This window comes from Phaseolus vulgaris, chromosome 3 (assembly GCF_051622355.1).
Source record: "Phaseolus vulgaris cultivar YP4 chromosome 3, ASM5162235v1, whole genome shotgun sequence".
Taxonomy (NCBI): Eukaryota; Viridiplantae; Streptophyta; class Magnoliopsida; order Fabales; family Fabaceae; genus Phaseolus; species Phaseolus vulgaris.
The window spans coordinates 10,216,738-10,226,010 of NC_143500.1; the positions used below are offsets into that span (position 1 = coordinate 10,216,738).

The 9,273-nt window shown below is 38.6% G+C and overlaps 2 protein-coding genes across 2 annotated transcripts; one reads left to right on the plus strand and one right to left on the minus strand.

The window, feature by feature from the left end:
- Window positions 1-299: 299 nt before the first annotated feature.
- LOC137806529 (acyl-coenzyme A thioesterase 4, mitochondrial) lies at window positions 300-3,995 on the plus strand. The gene is given in 6 exon segments (XM_068606715.2): window positions 300-832; window positions 1,444-1,621; window positions 2,614-3,080; window positions 3,264-3,392; window positions 3,691-3,786; window positions 3,788-3,995. Coding segments are annotated over 6 exon segments (1,344 nt in total). The 5' UTR covers window positions 300-397; the 3' UTR covers window positions 3,827-3,995.
- A 125-nt stretch (window positions 3,996-4,120) lies between these two features.
- On the minus strand, window positions 4,121-9,072 carry LOC137806528 (formin-like protein 1). The gene is made up of 4 exons (XM_068606714.1): window positions 7,249-9,072; window positions 6,947-7,167; window positions 6,269-6,513; window positions 4,121-5,253 (listed from the first exon to the last, which is right to left on the minus strand). The coding sequence occupies exons 1-4, from the start codon at window positions 8,571-8,573 to the stop codon at window positions 4,447-4,449; spliced, it is 2,598 nt and encodes an 865-aa protein (XP_068462815.1). The 5' UTR covers window positions 8,574-9,072; the 3' UTR covers window positions 4,121-4,446.
- Window positions 9,073-9,273: the final 201 nt, after the last annotated feature.

A 9,273-nucleotide genomic window follows, 5' to 3' on the forward strand; every position in this document is an offset into this window, starting at 1 on the left:
GACTTGTCTAAATTTGTAATTTTTTTTAAACGGACTCCATTTTGATAAAAATAAAAATAAAAATAACTCTATCATGGTCAAAAAAACCTAATTAAAACGGTAATTAATAATATATTAAAAACAAAAATGTGTATTTGACAATCATGTTTCCCTCTACGTTTTTAATAAATATTAATATTTTAATTATTTATAAAAATTTAGAATTTTTTTAATTTTAAAACATTTTGTATTTGCTTGTATTTTTATTAAAAAGATTTTAAATATTAATATTTATTGTGAATATAAGATGTATGTGTTTTTGGGGAGAATCAAGTACAAGTAGTTGTCACTATTGAAAATTTCCTGAATCTCTCCAACTTTGAGGGAATACCCTGCACTCAGTTTCCACCTTCATTCCATGCAACTCTTGAGAAACCCAAAACCATGTTTTTCACTGTTCCACCATCTTCTCAGACTCAATTCCTCTTGCCCTTCCAATCATTTGTCAACTGTTTCCACCACAGACCCAACAACCACAACCTCAACAACACCAACCACATCAAGATCTGTTCTTATCGATGCGGGCTCTTCTAACCGCAAACCCATTAGTCTGTGGCCGGGGTTGTTCCATTCCCCTGCCATATACGCTCTCTGGGAAGCCAGATCCTCCACTTTGGAAAAATCCAATGGCCCCTCTCTTCCCAAAGCCCCCTCCCAAAGCAGAACCACCATCTTCTACAACTTCTCCTCTGATCACATGCTTCGTGAGCAGTACCGGAACCCCTGGAATCACATCAGGATGGGCAAGCTCGTCGAGGACTTTGATGCTCTCGCTGGTACCGTTGCATTCAAGGTCCACTTCTTTTTCCAATTTTACTTCTGGATTATGTAATTTGCTGGATTCAAAATCTTGGGTTTTGCTCATTTTGATCAACAGTTTCAAGTTTTTTTTTAATTACTTGTTTCTTCTGAAAAAGAAACTCCTCTTAGTTGTTAACATTTTACATTAAAGAGAAAAATTGAAATAGTTTTTTATAAATTAAAATTAATTTATACTTGTGAAAGTTGGTTAATGTAATATATTTTCTCTAAATTTGTTGTACATAAAATGAATTTAACTAAGGGTTTTTTCTTTTCTTTTCTTTATAAGTGCTTGTAGAAATTTGTCTAAATATAGCTATACTTTCTGGTTGTGTATGTAACAGAACTGTCTATGAAAAAAATAATATCTTGACCGTGAAAGCATTTCAGTAATAAACACTTGTGCAGAACCAAAAATAAATAAACCTTTACTGTAAGGGAAAAGTAAATAATGTTTGATGAAGAAATTGACCGTGATGGATGTGTTGAAATATTCATCAGTTGATGTTTTCATTCAGAAGTGTGTGGCTAACAATACTTGGGGAGATTCTTTGTATTTATTGGTTTTGGTTATTGAAGTTTATTCCCTCCCTTCTTGAGCAGCACTGTTCTAATGAAGATGGCACTGCAAGGCCCCTTCTACTGGTAACTGCTTCTGTTGATAAGATGGTTCTAAAGAAGCTGATCCATATTGATGCTGATTTAACCATTGTTGGTGCTGTTACATGGGTTGGCCGGTCATCCATGGAGATTCAACTGGAACTGATTCAGTCCGCACAAGGTACTATAGGATGAATGCAAGTTGACTCTGCTTTCTTTGGCCGTTGTTTTATGAGATTATGGTTTATTTTTTAACTACAATAGTGAGTGGTTAGAAGTAGACAGATAACATGTTCCTATATACATAATAAGAATCTGAGAAACTTGATTAGGGAACACGTCTTAGAGATGAAACAGAGTAAAGGGTCTATCTATTCATGTGAAATTCGGTTAGGATTGAATTAGATGATGATCTGAGACAAGAGAATACAACATCTATTTATAGAGAAAAGGTAGCGAGGGCTATGTGCTTGTAGCTGGCTAACCACCTAGGTACTAACTGAAACTCTAATACAACAATTTACTTACATCAATTATAAAGTTGCAACAACCATTAGCTTTATAGGTTCTATTAATACATGTGTTGTGTGTCATGCATGAATTTTGCTCAATTTTCTTTCCGTTGTGTGTTCATGTTCATTTTCATTTAATGCTGCATGTTATCAAAGTGCGGTACTGTCAGAAAGCCAATGTAAGAACCACAGCCCCATCATTTGAGTGTGCAGTTCTAGTAAATAGATAATCTGGAACTTATCAAAGTTTGGTTATAATTATTTTGTCCAAATTTGTGGTGCAAAGGGTGAAGGTTTACATATTTGTTTGTGTTAAATCCCTTATCCTAGTATGCTGTTTTGCGTGAACATTTACATGCTGCTGTAAATAACATGAAAACGTTCGGAATGATGGAAGTAAAATTCCAGTGATGGAGTGATCAGGGGATGAGCATTTTCATATATTACTGGATTACTTTTCTTTTCTCTTAATATAGTTTAATGCACTAGTAGGTGCTTGTATTGTATCAAAACAACAAACAAATATTGATTAGAAGCCTGTTTATTATGTTCTAGTTTTATAAGCTCAAATTATATCTTTGTAATGTTATGTCTTTCAATCCACTGCCAATCCTGCATGGCATTCGTTATTAGCTTACCTGACACAGAAAATTGGTAACAGGGAATCCCAATATATCAAACTCACCTGCACTTGTAGCCAAGTTTACATTTGTTGCTCGTGACTCTGCCACTGGAAAAGCTGCCCCAATTAACCAGATCTCACCTGAAAGTGAGCAAGAAAGACTGCTCTGGGAAGAAGCAGAAGAAAGGAACCAGATAAGAAAAAGAAAGAATCAAGAACAGAAACATGGAGAGTGTGAAGACACTTCTAGGCTCAAAGCACTATTAGCTGAAGCGCGTATTTTCTGTGACATGCCAGCATTGGCTAACAGAGATAGCATCCTGATGAAGGATACTTGCCTACAAAACTCTTTTATCTGCCAGCCACAGCAAAGAAACATCCATGGTCGTATCTTTGGGGGATTCTTGATGAGAAGAGCGTTTGAACTTGCCTTTTCAACTGCTTATGCCTTTGCTGGTGCTGCTCCTCATTTCTTAGAAGTTGATCATGTTGATTTTTTGAAACCAGTAAGTACCCATCAAGGACAATACTATTTCTTCTAAATATACAATGATGTTATAATCAGTAGTGATCTATGGTTGTGATTTTCATGTGATCATCACTTTGGAACATGGGCTGGGTAGAAAAAATATTGGTAAATTTTATATTCAATAGAAAAGACATTGAGCTGAAACAAGTTGATGTTGCAGGTGGACGTTGGAAATTTTCTTCGTCTCAAATCTTGTGTTCTATATACGGAACTTGACAACCTAGCTGAACCCCTTGTGAATGTGGAGGTTATTGCACATGTGACAAAGCCTGAGGACCGCTCCAGTGAGGTCAGCACTATAATATAGTATTCTACTTAAAATTTCTGGATGCACATATCACAACTTTCCTTCTGACACAAAATTTAGTAGTGAGAAGATTTCTCAGAAAATTTGTCTTTTATACTTTTGAGAGAGAGCGAAGAGGTCCTACGACTGTTGTGCCTAGTTTTATTTTAAAATTAAGTTGGATAATAATTAATAAGCTAACCTCAGATTATGTATCTATTATCTAATGGAATACAAAAAATGAATGTAGATGTTTGCGTATGTAGCCATTTCACTCCATTTCATGCTTTTCTCCAAACAGGTATCTAACAGATTCTACTTCACATTTGGTGTTGATCCTGAGAGCGTTGAAAATGGGTTAAGGATTCGACATGTTGTTCCCGCTATAGAAGAGGAAGCAAGGAAGGTGCTTGAACGCATTGATGCTGAGAACTTAACTTTGGTTAAAAAAGATGGTAATCTTCAACCGGTAAAGGAGCACACCTAACACAAATATCTGATGAATATCTGTAGAACTTTCTTGAATATGTGATTATGCCAGAAGTTTCGTAGTTGTGGATTGACCAATATATCGAAAATCAATCACAAGCTATATTCGTTGTTGAATTTTGAAGGTTTTTATTTTTTTCATTCAAGTTTTGGCCAAATATGTACCGCTTTCAACATGGAACAACTACTGTATTAGTAATTTCAACATCTTACTCTCACATTAGTCAATTTACATCAAAATCTGGAAAAATAAATCCAAAATTTGTCATTAATTTATTAATACAGAAACAGACAACCTAGCACAAAGAAAATAATATCCTTGTTATATAACCTAGGCAATAAAACATATACAGAGCTATATCGGCAGGAAAACAAAGTTGTGATAGCATGAGCTCTTTTTTCATCATGACAGGTAAGGGGTAAAGCTGGGTCTTTAGCACACTCGGTGGTTTTTAGTGAAAATGTCACTTCACAAGATAATACTTGACTGATATTCTAACCCATCACTGACCAAACATGAGCAAACTACATCAACCTGTTACAACTTGGTCCATTTAGATTTAGGAGGTTAATCAGATTCAGAGGAATCGGATAGTTGCTTACCAATAATCTCAGGAAAAAAGGTTTGCATTATAGGATTTGCAGGCATTACAGAATGACGGGAACCAACCAAAGTTCTCTCATTCACTTTACCAACTTCCTTGCAAACACCATCAAGAATAGAAAGGAAATCCCTCACAACCATAAAAATTCTAAATGGATGAGCTTCTTCCTTTGCTGAGTTTCCATGGAAATACTCAGTTATCTCCTTCACTGAAGAGAGGCCATTTTTCTCTTGGGCCTGGATTGTTGAAATCTCTTGCACTCCCCTTTCCAAGAAACCTTTCATTGCCTCCGAAAACTTTTGGTTAGTTTCTTTCAAAGGTGACTCCTCATTCAATTTCACTACTTGCACAACTTTTTCGATTCCTCTGGCAAGTTTAGCAACATCACTACTGAGCACGTCTGAATCCATAGCAGCTGCTTTTTTAACATTGGTGAGCTCCCCACTCAGTCCCGAAACAATTTGCAGGCCAAGCTTTTTAAAGTCAACCTCATCTTGGAGAGTGTATTGGTGGACATTGTCAGATGCATGGTGATGGTTAGAGCCAGAAATATGAGAACCCTCCGTTCTGACAATTTCCTGTACAACAAAATGCAACAGAGAAGTCTTTCCATCAGTTCCTTTAATATCAACTAACTTCAAAAGTGTGTCCAGTTTGAACGCATGAGCATCACCACGATTGGTGCCAACATTCATTCTATTTCCTGTTCTTAACACTGCTTCAAGTATCTTCAAAAACAATCGACTATTCCTTAATTCCTCACAGGCCACCTGTGGAAAAGGATGAAATACGAGAAGTTGAGAACAACTGGTACATTGGTACAAATTGCAATAACTCAAGCTAAGCAAACTCTTACCAAAACTATACAGGTCTAGTTGTGCCTACCTAATCACTATGGAAAAGGAATTATTTTGGAAATTTCTTTCTTTGGCAAACTTTTTAAAAAAGTAAAAGATAATTCGGTTTTTTTATCATATAATGCATTGATATTGAGAATAAACAAGGTTATTTTCACAAATTTAGCATCCTAAAAGAAAGACCGTATTTGCCTGAGGTAAGATGATTTGATGGAAGCTAGTAGTTAGCCAACCACTATTCTTAAAGAAAAAGAAACTTCTCCCTTTTAATCTGAAGGTATAGCTTACAACCTTCATTCCATCATGACCAAATAATTAAAACTTATAATCTCTGCCGTGATACTTTTGTATCTACAGAACATACACACATGGTTCCCCATCACAGACCCAGTATCGACACCAAATGTTATTTCTGGACTTCATAGAATGCAAGTTCATGATTTTCTCCTAAATTGGAAAGGAAGCACTATGGTTAATTCATGGAAAATCCTCCAATAATTGACATTGATGGTAAAATATTATTTATTTCATTATATTCTATAGAGAAGGAACCGACCCAAAACACGAGGTAGTGGAGAAGAGATAAGGCAGAAATATTTTCAAAACAAGCTTTTTCCTGGTGTGTGTAAATGGACGGGCAAGCATTGAACTATGAAGCCAATTAGAGACATAACCCCAAAGTTTATGCCATTGGTTTCTAACTTTTGGATCACGAGGAGTCTCTGTAGCCTTTTGAGCACTACATTAATTAAACCATAAACATGACATGAGATTGTGGAAAGCTAGAATAATAAGCCAAAAATAGTATTGTATTAGCTAATATTCAGCTCCATCAATGGTCTGAGGTCAAGTTGGTTCATAAAATCCCAATTAAGCAAACAAAATTATCAGGCTGAAGGAGTGAGGAATGAGTTCAGAACACATATACCTCCAGAGTTTCAAAGGACTTTTTAAGGTATTCTAATTCTGAATCAAAATTAGCAATGTAGAGCATAGCATCCACTCTCTTAAAAGCGAAAGGTATATCAAGAACAACTTTGAGAAATTTCTCAGCTGGGCCAAGCTTGAAGGGCGATTCATCTTGAAATCCCTTCAGCTTAGATTCTTCATCTTTAGTTGGAGTCATCTTCAATAAACTTTCAAGAAGTTCTGTTCCCAACGTATCACAATTGCCTGCAGACAGTAAAATTAAGCTTTAATATCTCCCCCCGAAAAAGAACAGCTTAGGAGAGAAAGAAGAGAAGCAGAGTTCTTCAAACAAGATGAGAATCATTGAGTAGCTATGATATGGACAACGCATTGCATAAAAAAAAGTTCGTTGTTATGCCAGAAGAAGTTGACCATGAACTACACAAAAAATGTCAAGACAGATGAAGAATAAAAATACTACAGGAGTGTTGGATATCAGCATCCCTTGCATGATAATGAAGTTAAGAACGCTACATAGACACAACCAATAGCACAAAAGGCATATAACACGTAACAGAAGTAATTGTTGCAACATGAGAATAAAGAATAAGCATTGCAGTGTTAAATAATTACAAATAGCTCCATCTTTCTATATATTCATTAATTTTACTTGGTAGAAGCAAAAACGGATCAGCACCTTCTCTGAGGGCATCGCAAACTTCGTCAATAGTAACATTGAGAGCCCTAAGCAAAATGGCAATGTTCTGAGACTTCTTAGGGTCAAGAACCCTATTCTCCAGGGGCATGGGAGAAGCAGAATGAACTATGTTGCGCCGACCATTATCTCTAATCGCAACCCCGAAACCCTCCTTGGAATTATTTACCACAAAAAGCGTTTCAATCATGTCCTCGTTCAACCTGCACCTCCAATCATTAAGCTCCCAACACAACAACAATAAAAACAATACACAGTGTAGACACAGTGAAATGATATCTTACTGAAAAGAACTGGGTCTCAACTGATCCCAAACCATGACCCTGTCCGAGCTGGCCTTAACTTTATCCCAATGTAAAGCTTTCAACTTTGGCTTCAGAGTCTCCTCACTCTCTTTCCTAACAGAAACCGGAGCCTCCCAAATCCGCCTCGGAGGTGGCGGCGGAGGTGGAGGAGGTAAATTTCTCGCCGGAGAATTTGTGTCCCTTGAAGGAACACGCCATTCTTCCCTGGGAGAAGAAGATGATGAAGAGAAAGGAGGGGAAACAGGGTTGTTTGGAGGCAGTGACTTAACACTCGCGGGGCTGAAATTAAGAGACGGGGAACGAGAGAAAGAGAGGGAATTGGAACGATGGTACGAAGGGGTTCGAGAAGTGAAGCTTGTAGAACCGAATTTACTATCCTCGTGGAACACGCGGGAACTTGAAGCAGCAACGGCAGAAGGAGAAGGAGGACTATGCTGTTTGTTCCCATCAGAAGAACCTCTTGGAGAAAAAAACTGCTCTTCATCCTCTTCTTCTTCTACCTCTTCTTGCTGTTCCACATTTTCTTTCACATTTTTATCATCGTCATCTTCATTCATCCACTGTTTGAATTTGTGACGTGGCAAAGGAGGAAGTGGCTTCAGTTCCGGCGAGTCGCCGAGTTTTTGATACGGCGGCCGGAAACCATCGTGGTGGTGGCTGGAGCTTGAGTCAAGTGTAGAGTTCACCGAGTTCGCTACCGTGCCGAGGTAGAGTAGCTCCGACGTCGGGGAGGACTTTCCGCGGGGTTTTCTATCGGCGCCGTCGGAGGCGGCGGCATTCGGCGGGAACAGGCGGAGGCTGTCGGATCTCGAGGCTTTGTCGTCGTCGTCGTCATGGGTGGTGTCGGAGGAGGAAGTCCTGTGAGCGCGGCGGCGGTGGAGGAGGACGAAGGCGGCAGCGGCGAGGAGGGCGAGGGAGAAGAGGGAGAGGGAGACGGCGAGGGCGGCGGCAGAGCGGTGGTGGTGGGAGTAGGGGTGGGGGAGTAGGAGAGAGGAGATGTTAGCGGGAAAAGTGGCAACGACGGTGGGGGAAGGAGGGAGTGGAGGGGAATGGTAAGAAGGAAAGAAAGATTTTTGCGGCGGTGGCGGCGACGAGGATGAAGAAGATGAAAATGGAAACTTGGGTAAATGGTGTTGCTTTTGGGGTTTCGGGGATAAAGCTGGAGGCTGTGTTGGAGGGGAAGAGATTCTGGGGAAGAGTGGTTGGTGAAGGACACGGCGAGGGTGTGAAGAAGGAGAAGATGAAGAAGAAGAAGAAGAAGAAAATGCGAGAAAGAAGAGAAGAATGTTGAAGAGTGTATGCATGGTGTTGGTGGGTGAGTGAGAGAGTGGGAGAACAATGTTGTTGTTGATAGAGTTAATGAAGTGAAGAGATAGTGAGAGACTGGTGGGAGAAGAAGAAGAGACTGGTAGGAAAAGAAAGTGAGTAAGTGGTGAAAATGGTAGTTCTAGTTGTGTTGTTATGTGGTGTGTTAGTTCAGGATCTCATTATTCTCTTTCTTCGGTTGCTGTGTTTGTTTTTACGTTGGAGCAGTGAAAACACATGATGTTGTGTTGGAGGTGGGAAGAGTACGTGTACTTGTTAGGAGTGTGAAGAAGCTAGTATGAGTGTGAGGGTGGAAAATCTGCGTGCGGGATTTCAGCATGGTTTCTCAAAGGACAGTGACGGTGAAGAAGATGATGATGAATGTGAAGGTAAAAAGGGGAATCGTAGAGTAGCGACGCTATTAATCTGTCTGAAAAGTTGCGATCTTTTTCTTGTCCTCATGCAGTGACGCTGATTTCTTTCTCACTTCTGTCCAACAATACTTCAAAACCCAGTTTTATCGCCTGTCGCGTGTTTCATCACCTAATATAATATTCTTTAATTTTATTTATTTATTTGAGGGATGGATTTTGGAAAGAAGAAAATTATACATTTTTAGAAAAAAAGAGAGTAAAAAATGAAAATGTCAAGCTCAAGGAAAAGAGGTAAAGCTAAATAAAAAAGAATTATGAAAGTTTA

Bases quoted from the DNA above. Each gene is read 5' to 3' on its own strand.
- LOC137806528 (XM_068606714.1), bottom strand. From the start codon at position 8,573: ATGCATACACTCTTCAACATTCTTCTCTTCTTTCTCGCATTTTCTTCT. The intron at 7,168-7,248 runs GTAAGATATCAT...TTGGAGGTGCAG, and splicing joins TTGAGACCCAGTTCTTTTCA to GTTGAACGAGGACATGATTG. The intron at 6,514-6,946 runs GTGCTGATCCGT...TACTGTCTGCAG, and splicing joins TTGCGATGCCCTCAGAGAAG to GCAATTGTGATACGTTGGGA.